The following is a 19,876-nucleotide window of genomic DNA, read 5'->3' as shown; positions in this document are numbered from 1 at the left end:
CCATAAATGTGAGATAAAGTAATACCTCTTTAAATTTTGATGCTATTCGCATACATAAAGTGGGAGAAAGTAAAAGGAATGTCAAAGATGTAGGATGAATTTAAGACGTTGCTTCCTTCAACCCTAAACTATCCAAGCGTCTCTATTACCCGAAAGATGTATCTTGGCACGACAAATCCAGGGGAAACCAAGTTATGTATTATGGCTGCATGGATGGAAGTTTCTGTAACTGTACAGCCCATGAAAAATTGTCAAAAGATATATTTATTACTATACTCACAAAGCCATGAAAAGTGATCTATACCTACAAATACATACACTTGATCTACATGTCTTCCTATTAATCAGTGATGCGTTTCAGTAATACTCATTTCTTTTCCCGCAGTGACATCAGAAGAATTGGTGTTACGCTCATCGGCCACCAGAGACGAATAGTGAGCAGCATACAGACTTTACGATTACAAATGATGCATTTACAAGAAAAAGGATTTCATGTATGAAAATAGTTGAAGCGACTGTTTTGTGCCTCAATATTTCTTTAAACAGAAGAGATTCTTATTCCTCATATTGGATTCTCGCTCTCAGAACTGGACTCTTCCGAAGAGAAGGAGAGGGAGATCTCTACACTTCCAGACTGACGTTTTTGAAAACTTTAAGATAGATATTTCTTCAAGTTACGGACAAGTAGAATCCTGGGCCCCACAGAAAAGACTTCTGGCAACTGACGTGTGACTACGCATGGGTGTGAAACGTTACGTGTGGCATCTTTATCCAACTGGTCATGAACTCAATGGCAGTTTTGTCAACTCTAGCTTCCTTATCATGTAGCAAGACGGTGGTATTGGTCTAACCTATGGGCTGCTGTTGTTTTGTAATCTTGTAGCTAATGAAAATTGTGCATATTAAAATAAAAGAAAATACAGAAAATATAGAAACAGCATTTTAGGTGAATTTTGGATACAGAGTTTTTAATGTATATATTAAAGGGTTTGTCTGATCTAGAAAACCTACTTTTAATGAAAGAATCAAAGTTAATAGAAGAAGGTCTCCCACTCAGGTCCCTAATCAGCCAAAGCAGAAAGCTTCTGTAAAGAGTGTCTCTAGCTCTGGAAAATCCAACAGGTCTAGGAATTACATGGACAGTTCATTGATTTCAATAAGACTTGTGTAATTCCTAGTTTCCCCTGTGGGGGTGCTGTAGGGAAATATAAAACCTACTGCCAAGTTGGCCCACAGATCAAAGCTGATCACTAGAAGTCCCAATGGCAGGACTTATGGTCAGGGGACCCTTCTTCCAAAAGTGAGGTAATTGAAAGTCGACAAGCCCTTTAATACCATACAATAAAGGCAATCAATTTGTGTAGAGATGATTTGGGTTTATTGGCATTACTGAAGCTAGAGGCACTTTATTTGTCACTAGTTTCCAATGAAAGCAGAAGAAGGACACTGGGTCAACATTTAACGGCTGCCTCTGTTGTGTGTAGGTCACGGGTACAATGTGGATATCCAAAATTTTAGCTGCTAATGATTTTTTCTTCCTTATTTTTTTTGGAGAATAGTAAATAATATATCTACATTGGTTTGATAGCTTGTGTGTATGGATATTTGAGGTTATTAACAAAGTGTACTTCCTGAGGCCCAGGATTGAATTGTCCATGTAATCGATACTCTATATTCTTGTACTTTTACAGTTTAGAATCGAAAAAAAAAATCTTTGTCTTCTAGTGTTTTTACTTCATCTATGCCTCAGAAATCCTTTCCGTAAAAAAAAAAAAGATGCAAGAGAGCTTTGCTAGTCTCATAAGCAGCCAGGACGAGGACCTTCCTGTCCATTGTTTTCTAGAGAATATATAAAAGCACATGGTAAAATATACAATAAGTCATAGATTATATATAAATGTTTAAAACTCCATGTCTTTCATGGTTTAGTATGGGTATCATAAAGATCTATTTTGTTGGCAAGTACCACTTTCTTTTCCTTTCTCATGTATAGTGGCATATAGTGCCTTTTACAGGGTCTGTCATATTACCATAGGATTGCTGCTTTTGAAAGACCCAATAAAAGTTCTCTTCAAGGTCATTTCAAGGTTATTACTTGATATTTTATTCCTGTACTTATTCTACCAGTGCAAATGGTACACCATATGGTCAACCCACAACGCCCGGCTAGAGAGCTACTGAGATGGCCCCGCATCATCACTGTACACATATGAACTAAGATTATCACATAGGAGTAAAAATCAGTCCTAGTTTAAGTCAATGTGGTGGGGCACGTCTTTCGTGTTTCAGATTAGGTCTAAAGTGTTAGTAAAAAAGTTGGACTTTTATCCCCTATGCATAGGATAGGCAATTAATATCTGATTGCCAAGAGTACTCTCACCGATCATTAAAACCTTGGTCTCGAGCCCCCTTATCCTTACTGCACAATCATAGTGAGGAGTTTAAATAAGCAGTGGTCACGGATGAACATGGCTCTCAATGTTATGTCTTGCCTGTCTCAACTATTGTTTCATTGAAAACACTCCTCACTGGGCTGATCAGACCGCATCAAAGTTGAGTTGAACTTTGAAGCCATAAAACAGTTGAGAGAAGCTCAGAGAAAGACCTAAAAACTCTCCCATCAGGACCAGCTCACGGATGGATTTTCAGTTAAATTATTCTGCAACCAGGTTAGACCGTGCAACATAAAGAATATAAAAGGCAAAAGGTGCAAAAAAAAAATATACGGAACCTGCCAGCAGGTTTTGCCCCCATAAAGTGTTAGTGCTGTATCAGCCTCCTCATGACATTTGTAGCAATGTCTTTATTCTTAATGTGTGCTTAAGCATTTGCTGCAAAAATGAAGTTAAATCTTGGCCCTCATATCTATGCTTCTGGCGCTGCACTCCCTGGTCTTATTTGGGAGCACCATCACTCATCAATGGATATTACTGGCATGACGCCTCCCCGCAACGTGACTGGCAGACCAGCATGTGCAGAGGAGGAGCAGAGGGACGCCTTGTTCTCCTCTTTGTTCTCTCTGCACACGCTGGTTTGTCAATCACGTTGCGGGGGGCGTGATTTCAGCAATATCCATTGATGAGTGATGGTGTTCCTGGACTAGTCCGGGGATAGGAGCACTAGGTTTAAACTTTAGTTTTGCAGCAAATACTATCACTTTACAGCAGGTAAATCTTGCTGTCAGGTTCCCTTTAAAGAAGCCCATTTGTAAAGTGATTTTTAGCCTAAAATTCATGCATTTAAATAAAAAAAATATCCAAAGGGTGTCCATATCTTTTATCCGTGTAGTTAGCATTAGGGCAGGTGCAAACGAGCGTATGTTCTCCATCTGAGAAAATCGTTCCGATTGTGCTAATCACACTCTCATCAGAGTTTTATCAGAGTCTGATCCAATTTTCTCAGAGGTGGAGAGAAAAAAAAAGTTTCTCCATCTTCTCCATTCAGCCTGACCACGGAAATCAGTCCACACTTTGATATGATCCGAGTGCGGTCCAATGTTTCCCAAGGACTCATAGACATGAATGGGCGAGTGCCATCTGATTATGGGAGGCAAATCGTGCATGTTGCAATTTTTTCCATAGGACAGACTCGGTCTGAGGATAAAATCGGACATGTGACTGCCCCATAGAATAACATGGGTACAAGTGCTATCCGATGTTTTGATGGATTGCACTCAGGCCGAAACTACACTCGTCTGCACAAGCCCTTAGAGTCTTACAGTCTAAAGATCAAAGTTTAAAAAACCTCTCCGTTACAATATTCTGCCCTCACAATCTAAATCTAAAGCGTTTGTGGCATTTCCACAGGATATACATTATGTAGATGATACTTGTAGATGTAGATGATCCCAACTTGATGAGAGGATGGGGGTCTTCTGACTTTGCATGTGGTTATCTGCATTTAAGTCTATGAGAGGGAGGACCTAATATTAAAAACAAGAAGGGCCTCATCCTGGTATGATTATTATTGATATTCCATCCCTTTCTGATAGTTAATCAGGAGGTTATCTTGCTTCCTATTAATAACCTGTTTTAGTGAAATAATTACCTAGAGACAGAACAAGTGATTGCTACGGAGCCCATAGTAAAGGGGAGGGGGCCATTCCCTTTATGGTGGACTTTTAAGTAGTACATTTGAAGGAGATCTTATTGAGGTGGTGCCTATTCTGAGTTTTACTTTATGGTCCTGATTTTTGGGTATTCCTCTGGTTTTCATATTCTCCATTAATCAAAGAACTTGATTGAGAAAATGAAACAAAATATTAGAACTTTGCAGAACTTTCATTTATTAAATTAACATTAGTAACCTATATGATTAACATAGAAGTGGAAAAACAATTTTAAATGTAAAAGGTACAATAGGAAATCCCATATTTTTGTGCATCTGTTGGTCTTAAAGATAAGCAGGCGTGTGGACTTAATTGTTATGCAAGACCCTCCACACAATAAGAATAGCAGCTCAGCAGAGAATCCACTACCTCTCGGCCTGGACCCACTCAACTATCCCACCATCCCACCACACTACTCTCCAACAATGCATAAGTTTAAGAAGGAGCACTAGATCCTCTTAACTCATTTTAGGGTATGTGCACATGGAGATTTTTGAAAATGGTTTGAAACGGGTCCACTCCAATAGACGCCTGAAAATTTTTTCAAAGAAATGGTTGAAAGGCTCATCCTATTCATTTCTATTGAAGAACACTTAACCGTTTATGTGTTCAAACTTTTGATCATTTTTCTTCCTCTTCCAGTGTTGAAAAACACCAGGTGAGAGTAATGAATGTGCATCTCATTTCTATGAAGGGTCTCCTGATGGAAAATGCTACAAACTAGACACCTTTCAATCAAAAAGCTGCAAAAAAACACATCAGGAAAAAATACTTTGTGTATGTGCACATGGCATCTTTAAGATTCTGGCAGACCCGTCAAGGCTATTCTAGGCAAAGCCGCTTCACGAAAGAGACGGTGGTCTTTTTTCCTGAAGCAGCTTGGAGTCATTTTTGCAAGTTCTTTTTCTACAATTTCAGCTATAGCTAGCGAGCAGATTCCTGGTGGAAACCACCTAAAGAACGAACATGCCACATTTTTAAGCACTTCTTGGTTTCCGAACCCTGATTTTATTAAAAAAAAAAGGTAACAAAAAACTGAACGTGTTAACAGCAATTTTGTTTTTACATTGCTGTGGATTATGTTCATTATTTGGGGTGGGATTTTTTTTCAGGATGAGTCCTCCTCAAAAAAGACTTTAGGGGTGAATCATCAAGATCATTCCGGTCTTGATAAATCGCCCCCAAGGAGGGGACATTTTGGAGCAGGCACTCCTGATTCATTAAGAGACTCACGTTTCTTAATCAGTGAGGCACAATCAGGTGCACGCCACAATTCTTACATCTTACTCCAGGCACTACTGGAATAAGATGTGTGGTGTAGCAAATGTATGAATTTGACAAGCGGGGGTCGCCACGCCCAAGTTCCACCCAATTTGTTGAAGCTAGAGTGAGAACGGCGTGAAAATCCCAAAAGTTGCATTTTTTTTTTGAGAACTCTGCGTTGAGCAAAAAAACTGCGACTTTTCAAAGCTTTTTGCACCAGAAATCTTGGGAAGAAACTTTTATGAATCGCTCACTTTGTGGACTCATACCCCAACGCTTCAAAACTGCTTCAGGAAACGAAAAGCTCCTCCAAAACTTTCTTAAAGAAGGCGCAATTCTTCTTTGAGGTGTTTCCACTAGAAAGCTCATTATTTTAGAAGCCTCAAAAAACTCCTTGTGTCCATACCCTCGAAGTGAAGCTCACTACAGATCTATGCTGTACAGGTTCTTTAGAGTTGTATGAGAACATATTCATCCATTGTATGTCTCTGCTCTCATATGGAGGTATGCGGAGACGTTCTCTTGTGTATTCCTACAGATTGCTGATGGCAACGTTGGCAGATACACATTCTAAGACATCTTAGCCATGCTTCATACTATTCATGTGATAACGGTGCCATAACTAATACACTTTTGTATTTTATTTGCAGCATATCTCACATACTGATAAATCGAGTTCATTTCTGTATATTATTGGCATTGTCGTTGATGGCCACATTTCTTCCACTTTACACTGTATACTCCGAGCATTCTGTATACTGCTGGGCATACTGTATGTGTGGATGTACTAGGGCGTTTGTGAGCTGGCACTTCACAATAAACCTGACTATGCATTCTGGGAAATAATGTGCAATAGTCTACTGACAGGGTCTACATATGGATATTTAACTCTTTTATACCATGATTATAATGAGTTGCATGTAGACGGTGGGTCAGATGGTCAATTGTTCAGAATTATGCAGCATTATTAAAATTTCCTGTTTACTATACAGTTTACAAGTTGTGCATGTGTATATGCAATATATACATATTCACTACACTCAATAAACTCTGTGTCCATTTTCTATCGGCTGATAGTCTCCTGTTGTGTCTTCTCCAACAAATATCGAATTATTAATATAGAGAACTAATAAATGGTGTCACGTGTGTATATCATCTGGTAGTGTCTTGTTAACAATTTGGGATATTTTAGGTAAAGGGGTTATTTAGGACTTTTTCCCCCTATGAGGCTAAGCACTTATCAGCAGGTAGATGCTACCTACCTGCCTGTTCTGCCCTTTGATGATCTCTCCCTGCTCTGCTCTGTCGCTTGGGTTGTCACTGCCAATGTCATGTTAATTGACAGCCAGTTCCCTGCTGCCTAACTGCAGATCAGAGGTGGAACAGGGGCCCAAGAGGCAATGGGGGCCACTTATATCTCCAAAGCAGGTGGAATTGTGCATTATGAGGAGCTATTGGGCTGCAAAGGGCCCATATATTGTCCTTGCACAGGGGACTCTTCTTCTGTGCTGCAGATTGTCAAAGAACAGAATAGGCAACTACTTATCAACTACCTGCCATTAAGTACCCAGCTCCATAGGGGAAAAAAAGACCCGGATAATCCCTTTAATGGCATTCCAGATTGTACAATTAAAATCTGAATCATCTATTTCTTGGAAAGATTTGTAGCAAGGTGTTAGATCAAGTGAAGTTCAACCTTTGGAGCTACTTAAAAGAAAAGCTTACAAATTCACATAATTAGCAATCTTGTAATATAAAAGTTGCATATGACAAGTGCTCCAATAATTATTTTAAATGACTTGCGGCCAAAGGCCGGTTTTCAGCCAGTGTATTATACACAAAAGAGACACTTTCATAGGGGTCGTTGAAGCTGTCGGGACTTATATCTGTTTAACGGGATCATGAATGAGCCCGCCATATACTCATATAAAAATGATCAAAGGGAAAGATTTTGATATTAAATTGGATCCGTCACCAGACAATACAAGCTGTATGCATTATCTATTAAACACGATGAGGCTGGTGTACTTACTTTAAAAATCCATGTCAAAATGTCTGTCAATCCTAAAATAAAAATGAGCCTTTTATGGTTCCAGCAGTCATAAAATGCTCATTTTAATATTAAGGATTATACGGCATTTCTGGCAATAATTTTCAAAGTAAGTTCACCAGCCTCACCAGGTCTAAAAGATCTATTTAATAAATGTATGCATTTTGTATTGTGAAATCAGTTGACAACTCCACTTTAACATTACATTAGCTTATTGCATTGCATATACTATTGTCTTTAAATAAGTTTTAAACAATAACCACCCTCCCAAAAAATATAAAAATCCCATTAGCTCTAGTTTCCAATTTTTGAAAACTGCTCTTAGCACATGATAGTTAGGTCTTACCAATACATAATAGTTTCTGTAGCATCTATTTGAATACTATGGCCTTGCTTCATCAAAGTCATTTTGCTAGACTTCTGGTGGAAATTGCTTTGAAAGTCGCAAATTTTTGTGCAACTTGGAGTTTCACGCCAGTTTCTCACAGCTATGCCAGAATAGGCGATGGCGGGGAGAGATGCCACGGCTTGTCTAATTCATGGCGCGCTGAGGGGTAACTTACACCAGAAATCTTACACCACTTAGGAACTGGTGGAGTATGCCGCTCATTGGATGCTCCTGATTCATGAAGAGTAGTGATGAGCGAGTATGTTCTGTTAACCCTTTCCCGAGTATGCTCGGGCGAGCGCCGAGTAGTTACAGCTGCTCGGTGTTATGTTTGAATCGCTCCCGTGCGCATAATTTACGACTGTTTGACAGCTTTAATACATGTGAGGAATGTCTATTTCTTACACATTCCTCACATGTATTAAAGCTGTCAAACAGTTGCAAATCATGCACACGGGAGCAATTCAAGCATATCATCGAGCAGCTGTAACTACTCAGTGCTCGGCCCGAGCATACTCGGCAAAAGGCTTAACAGAACATACTCGCTCATCACTAATGAAGAGGCGTGCAAGTCTTCATGAATCAGGAGCGTCTGACTCCATTACACCCCCTCATCAGCACCGGCAAGAAAATCGCCTATATGCCAAAGCACTGAATGAAGCAAAATTGCTCTTTCTTGCCCATAGCAGGAAATCTCAGCACCATCTTCAGCTTGGTTATATCAGCTGCTTGGTCATGAGTAGTGTTGAGCGAGTATGTTCTATTAACCCTTTCGCTGAGTATGCTCGGCCCGAGCTCCGAGTAGTTACAGCTGCTCGGTGATAAGGTTGAATCGCTCCCGTGTGCATGATTTGCAACTGTTTGACAGTTTTATTACATGTGAGGAATGTCTATTTCTTACACATTCCTCACATGTAATAAAGCTGTCAAACAGTTGCAAATCATGCACACGGGAGCGATTCAACCATATCACCGAGCGGCTATAAATACTCGGAGCTCGGCCCGAACATACTCGGACAGAACATACTCGCTCAACCCTAGTCATGAGTCCTCCAACAAACTGAGCAAACATTGGCAGCAGTAATTGCCCGAGGCATTAACTCTCAATACCGGATTGACAGGAGAGAAAGCTTAGATTTTCAATTCAAAAATTTTTCCATCAGGACAAAAAAAATATACATTTTTTTAATCTCACTGGACTAACACGGCCGCTCACATTTCCTAAGTTCCTCATATACAAAGACGTCTGTATTCATACTCCTGTGGTTTCAAGTGGAGGGGGTTAAAAAAGGCAAGACAACTGAGGGCAGGACATCTTTACCACTCCAACAACCCATCGTCAAAGACAGAGAAGCATTCTAGGGTCTTTCAAAATTCCTTGCCCCTTTTCTACCCTCAGTTCTGTGTAAATATGACTTTGAGCTGACTGGATACTATGGCTGTGCTCTCACTGAATATATGTGGTTGTTAGGCAGTGGATAGCTAGCAACCATGCTGTCAGACATATTGGATTGACAACAGAAAAGCACAAAACTCTAGGACAGGGACAGAGATGGAATGAGATTTGTTGATGACCTAAGTGGTGGTCTCAGAACGAGCGCCACATCCCTCAGGTAACAAAATGCAGCATGATGCTATGATCAAAGTGTCCACTGCTGCAACTTTCCGCACAAAGCCCTAATGTTCTAACTTATACAAGGAAACAGGGATACAGAATATCCGGATAGATTCACTATTTAAAATTCACCAATATGTGGTAAAAAATAAGACAAAGATGTCTAAACAGGCCTCAGATTTATTATTTAGCGTGAACCACTGTGATAAATCTGGCCTAAAATCTAGACTAAGTCTAAACTGTTTAAATTTAAGACACTACTAGTGAATTTGATCCATTGGGTTTTTTTACTCAATAAATTGATCACTTCTGCCCATTAATGGTGCCCACAGCAACTGCCTACATACAAGCCCATCCTTGGATCTCATAGTCGCCCACTTATTTGTAGATCGCCTTCTTCGGGAAGGCACAATTCATGGGAGAGCCAATTTAGTGAGGTTCTTTTGCCTCAGTATTTATGGTGTGTGATAAATTATCTCATTGAGTTTGGGCCACATGTCGGGGCTTCTGCCTGAAGAACAGGATTTGAACAGAACTCCTGAAGGGCTCATTAAATATAATGGGGTGGAGGGAGTCAATTTGTGCCCTGTCAGGCCACCGTTTTAGCGGTGTGCATTTTATTGAGCGGGAAAAAGAAAATTGTCAGCTGCACTTTTGTGCCCGCCTCAAGAAGGAGGGCACTGCTGAAATGAAGCCTAGACACAGCACAAAGTAACACTGTCATTATAGTTAATGGGCCTGTTGGAGGTTCTGTCCAGATTCCAGAGAGAAGCCCAGATGAAGCCAGAGACCTGTAGCCCAAAAACAATGTGAGCCCAGCCTTACTTTCTTTGTCATTTATGCCTATGAGGCTGTAGAATTCGGGTCTGGAGACCTGTGGCCAGTCCGTACATCGCTGTCTATACTTGTACCATGTTTTATGGTTGCCTGAATACAACCTAGGGTGGACTGCAACAGTAGGTCTGATTTACAATCTTCATGCAGATAATACACCTCGTTCCATAATTTACCACCTCTCAATCTCTTGCACTGTACATACCCAGAGATACCACATATCCTATGATGGGTTTATACAATTTCATATATAAAATTTTGAATATTTACTAAGGGCCTAAATAAAAACATGTTCAGACTGGCCAAACTATGTGTAACGTTACAAAAATCACTCTTGAGCATTACCACATTCAGATGTGTTAAGTCAAGTGATTTAGTAGCTTTGCTCCTTGTGGAAAGCACATTAATCAGTAGGAAATGGCCAAAATAAGAAAAACGTTTTATAAATGTAGAACAGGCAGCAATCCTCCCACTAATGGCACATTACCAGGATAAACCCCATTGGCAATCATGGTGCACAACTTTCATTTGGAAGGTTTTCCGGTAGTACTGTGTGTTAAGTGGCTCTCGGGCTTGAGAGCTAAATGTGTGGGATTAAATAACACATTAAACAAACTTCCCATCATCTGAAGTAAGGGCTGCGATGTATAACAAGTCTCTGCCGGCAGACATGCTGAGCCAGAGCTGCACAAGTTATATTTCTCAATGAAAGGAAATATTAATGCTCCGTTGGCCGGAACATGGTCTTCTTAACAAGTCCAGGAAGCTCCCTGCAAAAGGAGAGATCTTCGTCAGAGTGGGCAGATCAATTTAGTGTCTCCAAAGCCTCCTGAGATGTAAGACAATTGTCAACCCATTCTAGGCCTTTCAACCCTCCTCCTCAGGAATACACAGTGGTCCCATATGGTACTGGTAAGACCAGTGATTTGCTGCAGTGGTAACGTGAGTTAAGGCACCGATATAGATTAGATGAAAATCGGCCAGCCAATTTTGATGGGGCCTCCCAACTCGCTCTCTACAGGTAATGTCAAGCCAGGCAGGGGCTTTCTCCTCTCTCCACGCTTAAAACACCAACGCTCAGCTAAGCCATGCGCTCATGTGTATGGTGGAGTCAGGAGAGATAGCTGTCTATGCGCAGGACAATGAATTTTCGGCCAACAGTTATCTCGTGAGTATGGCCAGCATCATACAAGACATCACTGCTGCAGCCAAGGTAAAGAGAAGACCAGCGGGAAGGGCCAGGACCCGGCACTGGAGGCGAATGACGGGCTCGTGCTGACACATCTGGCCACCAAATGTTTTCTTTCAAAGTTTGATACAGCCTTGGATGAAATACAACAATTGAAATTCAACAGTTAAAAAAAATAAAGTTCTGAAAATCTTAAGAAAACAAAGCTAAGGCCACGGCTCCACTATCAGTATTTGGTCACTATTCGGTCAGTATTATTTCTCAGAAGTGGGAGCCAAAACCAGGAGTGGGTGATAAATGCAGAATTGGTGACTTGTTTCTATTATACCTTTTCTCTGATTGTTCCTCACCTGGTTTTGGCTCCCACTCCTGAGAAAAAATACTGACCGAATACTGATAGTGGGGCCGTGGCTTTATTGTAGAATACTGATCTGAGGCATACTGTGAAGGGAGCACTGATGCAAACCCTAAGGCACTAACTCTACAAGGCCTTGTGTGTCTCCTTGGATTGGCATGTTCACCTTCCTACCAGAGAGATTTGGAAGATGAGGTCCAGCATTCTGGTAACTCCGGTGTCAATTTAGATGATGCGCTGAGTAATAAGCAATACTTTGTGAAGAATTGAACATGTTAAATAAAACTTTTGGCAAAATAGTAGAAACTTTTCCATATAAGGTTAATCAGACTGATAACTTTGGAAACAAGTTATGGCAGGAATGGCATCCATTTGTGTTTAAAAGGAATCTGTCACCAGGTTTTTGTTACCTAATCTGGGAGCATCATAATGTTGAGAGACAGACCCTGATTCAGAGATGTGTCTCTTACTGGGCTGCTTGCTGTAGTTTTGATAATCTCCTGCTGATTGAACTGTGCTCCGTAAAACGCTGTCCTCACCACTGATCACCACTGATTGGCAGCTTTACCATAGCTGTAAAGACATGGACCTCACATCCAACAATCATACATTTATCTAATGCCGCTAGGCAAAGATTTACAAAACTGAGCATAACGTTCTTAGTTTAACATTCTGACTGTATGAAGCCCACTGCCATGTCACGGTGAACCTCTCAGTGAGTCTTTAACTTTTTATAGCCTTAAAGGTGTGCCGGTATGCGCCAACCAGTGCGACAGAGATAGTGTACCAGCAGGGCGGTCGACCTGGTCTCCCATGCTGCAAGGCTGAGTCTCCATGACTCCAGGCTACACCGTCCCACAGGCACAAAACCACACAAACAATGGCCGCCACACAGCACCAACACACGAGAAATGGAGCGAAAACTCACTTTCCACATGTCTCAGACTGTGAACTGAGAGCAAAAGTAGCAGAACCCCTTTTGCAGTCTCCTCCTAATTAAAAATGTCTGAGCCAAATGGGAAGAGTGCTGATCCAAGTAAAAGAAAAAAGGTTGGGACAGACCATGCAATATACCATACTGTAGCTGTAAAGAAAAAGACATGGACTGCATATCCAGAAATCATACATTAATTTCGTTGATCTAATGTCGCTAGGAAAAATTTACAAAATAGAACATGAGGTTCTTAGTTTAAAATTCTGATCAGACTGTGTGAAGCCCACTGCCACGTCATGGAGAACCTCTCGGTGGGTCCTAACTTTTTACAGCCTAAAATGTATTAGATAAAAATATGACGTTTGGATGTGCGGTCCATGTCTTTTTTCTACAGTTCAGCATATTGCATGGTTTGTCCCCTCTTTATTTGTTTTACTTGGACCAACACTCCTCCCATTTGACCCAGGTCAAAGATTTCAGGAGGGGTTCTGCCTATTTTTGCTCTTAGCTCACAGTCTGAAAGCTTGTGGAAGGTGAGCTTTTTACATCTATTCACCTGGTGTTTTGTGCTGTGTGGCGGCCATTCTTGGTGTGGAGTTGGGCCTGTTGGGCGGTGTGGAGTTGAGCCTGTGGATCGGTGTGGCCTTGAGTCATGGGGACTCAGCCTCGTAGAATGGGTACTATGTGGTACTAGGTTGCCCGCCCTACTGGTGCACTGTTGATGTGCTGGTGGTTTGCCCACAGGGCTCTACCTTTCAGGCTGGGGACCCACTGAGAGGTTCACCGTGACGTGGTAGTGGGCTTCATACAGTCTGATCAGAATGTTAAACTAAGAACCTCATAGTCAGTTTTGAAAATTTTTGTCTAGTGGCATTAGATCAATGTATGTTTTTTGGATGTGCGGTCCATGTCTTTTTTATACAGTTCAGCACAGTGTACAGAAACCTGCCAATCAGTGGTGTTGGCGTGGTTATTATACAGGCCTCAGCATCAAAACTAAAACAAGTAGACTAGTGAGTAATATATCACTGGAATCAGGATCTCAGCCCCTGCATCATGCTCCTCTAGGGTGAGGTAGCAAAAACTCTTTAAAGCACCACTCCAGCGTTTTTTTGTTTTTTTTTTACCACTGGACTGGTACACTTAATCTAAGTTCTCTGTACCTAGTATCATACTTACCAGCTGTCAACTTCTTCTATTATCGGCGTCGCTCCGGTCGGTCTTCTACAGGTTGTGACCTGCCGGATCGTTCCAGTGTTTGCTGGGTGATCCAGAAGTCACAACTCAGTTGTAAGTCTATGAGAGCCAGAACAAGCCCAGAAGGAGGCTCTTATAGCCTTACACTGAGAGCTTATGACCACTACCTCTGACTTCCATTTAGTCAGAAGTTGCGGAAACAAGATGTCAGATCGGGACTGTAGTGGCACCGGGAACAGTCGAATACAGGAGCTGGTAAGTGTAATAAAAGGGTCAGGGAACTTACATTAGTGGCACCACTCCAGCGCTGAAATAAAAAAAGTTGCTGGAGTGGTGCTTTAACAATATATAGCATGAAACATGACATATGAAAGGCATAATATTTTAGCATCTCTGCAAAAATTGTAAGGCACCAATGTATAACTGTAGTGCCAAAGTGAAGGGGACCCACAAGACCTGATTATGCAGGTAATGGTTCTAATGAAGTATACTGTAACATAGACCTGATTGACCACCGCAGGCACATATAGAGTAGTTCACCCCTTTATTATTATTTCTCTTATGGAAATGATGGAGAATAGTAGTGAACTGTTTCATATGGACAGGGTAATATTGCCTTCAAGGTAGCCTGTGGCTCTAGGAGAGCTGAGACCATCCACTTTCTTCACTGACCTGTCAATCATAAGAATAATTACATGGAGTAATTGCATCCTCTGTAGACATTTAGAAACATGGGAGGAAACAAAGCCAGTGAATAAAAGGTTTTATGTTACATTACTGGATACCCAGCCTAATTGTTCATAATGAAGTGACCTATGTGACACTGCAGAGAAAATCTTATCCACCGTCCACTCTGGTATTGAAATATCATGTCTGGAAAAATTGATGAATATACAATCTTAGTGCACATACCCACAAAGGGATGATCAGGATAAAAAAAAGATGTTTCCTTCTTTTTCCCACAACAGCGCCACTCTTGCCTATGGGTGGCAACTTGTACCAGCGCCACTCTCGAAAGCTTGCTATTTGTTGCCATCTTTCAGTTAGCCATTAAAAGGCATCAACCACGGAGGACTTTCAAATTTTAATATTTGTCATAGACAATAGTGATGCATTTTCCAGGAAAAAACATGACATATTTTCTAATCCAGAACAATCCTTTTAAACTTATACTAAGGGTATGTATATACAGTGGGGAAAGTATTTGATCCACTGCCAATTTTGCAAGTTTCCCCACCTACAAAGAATGGAGAGGTCTATAATTTTTATCGTAGGTACACTTCAACTGTAAGAGACAGAATCTAAAAAAATCCAGAAAATCACATTGTATAATTTTTACATAATTAATTTGTATTCTATTGCATGAAATAAGTATTTGATACAACAGTGTAACAGAACTTAATATTTGGTACAGAAACCTTTGTTAGCAATTAAAGAGGTCAGACGTTTCCTGTGGTTCTTGACCAAGTTTGCACTCACTGCTGCAGGGATTTTGGCCCATTACTCCATATAGATCTTCTCCAGATCTTTCAGGTTTTGGGGCAGTCACTGGGCAACATTGAGTTTCAGCTCCCTCCAAAGATTTTCTATTGGGTTCAGGTCTGGAGACTGGCTAGGCCACTCCAGGATTTTAAGATGCTCCTCCTTAGTTGCCCTGACTGTGTGTTTCAGGTTATTGTCATGGTTGGGATGGTGTTCTTGGGGTTATACTCATCCTTCTTCTTCCTCCAACAGGGCGAGTGGAGTTGATATTAAAAAGTTCTATTTTGGTCTCATCTGACCACATGACCTTCTCCCATGCCTCCTCTAGATCATCCGGATAGTCATTGGCGAACTTCAAACGGACTTGAGCAGGGGGACCTTACGTGCCCTGCAGGATTTTAATCCATTAGGGGATAGTGTGTTACTAACGGTAATGTTTTGGACTGTGGTCCCAGCTCCCTTCAGCTCATTGACCAGGTCCTCCCATGTAGTTCTGGATTGATTCATAACCTTTCTCAGAATCATCCTTACCCCACAAGGCGAGATCTTGCATGGAGCCCCAGACCGAGGAGGATTGACAGTCATCTTGTGTTTCTTTCATTTTCTAATAATTGCACCAACAGTTGTTGCCTTCTCACCAAGCTGCTTGCCTATTGTCCTGTAGCCCACCCCAGCCTTGTGCGGGACTACAATTTTGTCCCTGGTGTCCTTAGACAGCTTATTGGTCTTGACCATGGGGGAGAGGTTGGAGTGTGATTGATTGAGTGTGTGGACAGGTGTCTTTTATACAGGTAACGAGTTCAAATAGGTGCAATTAATACTGGTAATGAGTGCAGAGTAGGAGGGCATCTTAAAGAAAACTAACAGGTCTGTGAGAGACAGAATTCTTGCTGGTTGGTAGGTGATCAAAGCCCTGGACTGCACAAGGATGCTACGAAAGGCTTGGGAAAACTCCATCAGTTTCCGATGACACTGATGGTAAAAATGGGCACAGATGAAACATTGATGAGAATTGGACCATTTTTTGCCTACAACATAAAAAACAGATGCGAGAATTGGTCCGAACTGTGGATTTACTGCACGGCTGTGTTTGTTTGTATATTTTACTACATTCGGATATATCTTCATTAGTAGAGCGGGGCTGGAAGACCGAGAAATAAAAACACAGTATTATCTTAAAGTGGGACCTCTATTATCCACTAATTATAGTATAATCAGACGGACATTAGTATTGATTTCTACAAAGGAGGGGGACAGAAGAGAATTACGTCTCATTGTCCTTTCTTTTTTTATATTAGTAATTTCAGATAAAGATATAATGCATGCTGTTTATCCGCTAACATTGGTTTGCTTTATTTAGGTTTTTTTACATTTTGCTTAGATTTTTCATATCATACTTGTTCCCTAAATTCATATTTCTGAAATAAATCTAATAAACTAGTAAGGAGTCTTACCTCTTCATGTAGAATCCCCCGTATAACGCTGTGGTTATTGTATTTCTATTTCTGTACTATGGCTCTTGCACGCTTCGTTCTCAATTAAAGGGGTATTTACATTTTACAACATACCACATGTCTTGGACCTGTCACTAGGAATATAGGGGTCCCATTACTCCTATTCGGCAAGTCTGTGAAGCCAATGTCCCCAAAGACTTCAATAGAGAAATGGCCATACAACGATAAGTAGCACTGACTTTTGAAAGCTATGGGAGTTACGGACGCAGAGAATTGGTAAATGGGGTCATTGAACCCCTGTTGTTTCGATGATGACCATTTATTATTATGGAAGTTTTGAACATAATCAAATTTCATAAAAGCGAAAAAAAAAAAAAAAAAAGAATCATGTATGCACAGTCACCTTTCCATTTCCAAAGCTGTATCCTCAAAATAAATGCGGGTTCAAGAGGTAGACCCGCATCTATTGAACATTTATGGCATTTCTTGTTGATATGCCATAAATATCTGAGATAAGAAGACCCTTTTAACGTCTCCATTACACGTCCGTGTTTAAAGAAGTACATGAAAAACCTGTACTGGTGCCATCAGTGTTTTCCATCAGTGTGTCACCAGTGTGCGGTCAGTGTGTAATTTTTACCATCAGTGTGTCATCAGTGTTTTCCATCAGTTTGTCATCAGTGTTTTCCATCAGTGTGTCATCAGTGTTTTCCATCAGTGTGTCATCAGTGTTTTCCATCAGTGTGTCATCAGTGTTTTCCATCAGTTTGTCATCAGTGTTTTCCATCAGTGTGTCATCAGTGTTTTCCATCAGTTTGTCATCAGTGTTTTCCATCAGTGTGTCATCAGTGTTTTCCATCAGTTTGTCATCAGTGTTTTCCATCAGTGTGTCATCAGTGTTTGTCGCGGTTGAATAAATAAATAAATTTCAAATCTTCAGCTATACCTTGCAATGTTAAAAATGGACAGCACATGGACTGTACACTGATGTCATCCGTGTACTGTACATGTTTTTCCTGGACCCATAGACTTTTATTGGTCGTTGTCATCCGTGCTGCCAGGAAAAAAACGGACAAGTCTCCGGGTGCTTTGCACAGACACAGGGCTAAACTCGTTGTACAACTGTTTTGATGTGTAAATCAGAAGCATACAAAGGGTCCAGTAAAGCCCCATAGATTATACTATTAGTGTCTACTTACAGGTCTGTTTACTTAATTGTGAGAGCCATAAGTCCTAAAAGTAAGAACCTTAAAGCACCACTCCACCATTTTTTTCTATTTCACTGCCGGAGTGTATCCCTAATGCATGAGTGCCCATTGTATAATACTTACCAGCCGCCGTCTTCTGCTGTTCTTGGTAACACTCCGGTCGTCTTCTGCTGTTTGTGATCTGCCAGATCGCTCCAGTGTTTGCTGGCTGGACCAGAAGTCACTTTTCAATGTACTGTAAGTCTACGAGAGCCAGAACGAGGCCAGAACGAGGCTCCCATAGCCTTACACTGAGATCTTGTGACCATTACCTCTGACTTCCGGTCAGTCAAGAGCTATGGTCACAGGATGGAGGAGTGTGACCGAAGCGGCACAAGGAAGAGCAAAAGATGGCAGCAGAAAAGCATATTACTACAGGCAGGGAACAGACATTAGTGATATCAATCTGGAGGAGAACTAAAAAATTCCTGAGTGGTGCTTTATTGATGAAATGGGAATGAGCATCTGTAGTTGTTCTGCTGATGGGGAAGACATATGTTTCATTGTCTAGCAAACCTTCAAAAGGTGAGCACCAGGTGCTAGTGTATGGCTTATAAAAGTGAAGTTCTCCTTCTCTTCCTTTCCCAAGTACACAAAGACAAACTATACTTTGAAAAAATACCAAATGGATTATGTTCTCAGAGTGGCTGCTGGTTAGTGGAGTATAAACCGGTAAACCGGCTGAATATAAGCTGGGTAACAGGAGTGAACTAGAAAAGTGTAAACTATGACTGGCACCTCCCAGCAGTATGCTGGAAGTAGGATGTGGTGCTGTTCCACTGGACAGATCCGGCACCACAGAGAGCTTCTGGTACAGACATCTCCCAGCATGGTGGGGTACTGACCATCACCAGCGCCGCCGATAGAATGACTATGGCAGCAACTAGTGAGAGAAGCAGACATTGCAGGATCAGGTCTAGGTGGAGCTGTGACAAAATCGTGGACCTGATTATTCAAGACTGGCATTTTGCACACCTGTCCTATTGAGCATTGTGCAGTAGTAAGATGCTCCAAATTCATTTGGAGGTATATGTGACGTGCCCCGGGGCAGTGGGGTACTCGGCAGCCGGGCCTATGGATGCTGGGGGAGTATAGGTCACAGTGGCTGGCCCGGTCCGTGGCCCAGGGCAGTCAACCAAAAAGGGGATTGTAACTTGGATAGAAAATAAAAATAAAGTAAATAGTTCGTGACGCCACCTGTGGTACCTGGTAAGGTTTACCAGCGCTGCTGCAGACCACCGGGGGGTGATGGGATGGCAGCTGAGGTGTTTCTGCTCCCCACAGGTGGAGCGGGCCCCCGGGGCAGTGTAGAGTTTGGTGGGTGATGATGCTGGGACTTGTAGTGCAGGCGGGATGGCGCAGCAGGAGTAATTGACAGAGACAGGGGATTCGCTTCAATACCTTTACTGGTGCAGATGTCAGGTACGGTCCAGGGTACTCAGTAGGATGGGTGCACTTCAGGACTTCTCCCAGTGAGCGGGTATAAGGCCTCTTGGTCCATGTCTGCCTCTCTGTATGCTCCTGGCCAGCCTGCAACTGGGCCTAACTTATGTTTCGTGCTGTTCCTTCACCTGTCGCTTGGTAGTAGGATCTTCTGCTGGCAACCACTATCCCTGGTCGCCGGGGCCTTCGTGGTTCCTGGTCCTGTAATGGGTTTAGCTTCAGGTCAGCCAGGGACTTGTAGTCCTCTTGGAATGCCGGTGATCCCTACTGGGTATATAGGACCCTGTAGGCGCGGACCCGGTGTCCGGTTTGTATAT

At 41.7% G+C, this 19,876-nt stretch overlaps 1 protein-coding gene across 2 annotated transcripts in view; it reads left to right on the top strand.

Moving 5' to 3' along the window:
• Positions 1-6,438, top strand: part of EPHA6 (EPH receptor A6) — a 1,434,803-nt gene extending 1,428,365 nt beyond the window's left edge. For both annotated transcript variants that reach the window (XM_073668175.1, XM_073668176.1), the window contains one exon: positions 386-6,438. In XM_073668175.1, coding sequence (XP_073524276.1) covers positions 386-500 — 115 coding nt within the window. In that variant the 3' untranslated portion in view covers positions 501-6,438. The remainder of the gene's footprint in view (positions 1-385) is intronic.
• The last annotated feature ends 13,438 nt before the right edge of the window (positions 6,439-19,876 follow it).

The sequence above is a fragment of the Phyllobates terribilis genome, unplaced genomic scaffold, assembly GCF_046119375.1.
Source record: "Phyllobates terribilis strain yellow unplaced genomic scaffold, ASM4611937v1 Scaffold_2__4_contigs__length_985480577, whole genome shotgun sequence".
Taxonomy (NCBI): domain Eukaryota; kingdom Metazoa; phylum Chordata; class Amphibia; order Anura; family Dendrobatidae; genus Phyllobates; species Phyllobates terribilis.
This window is presented reverse-complemented; position numbering and strand designations above follow the sequence as displayed.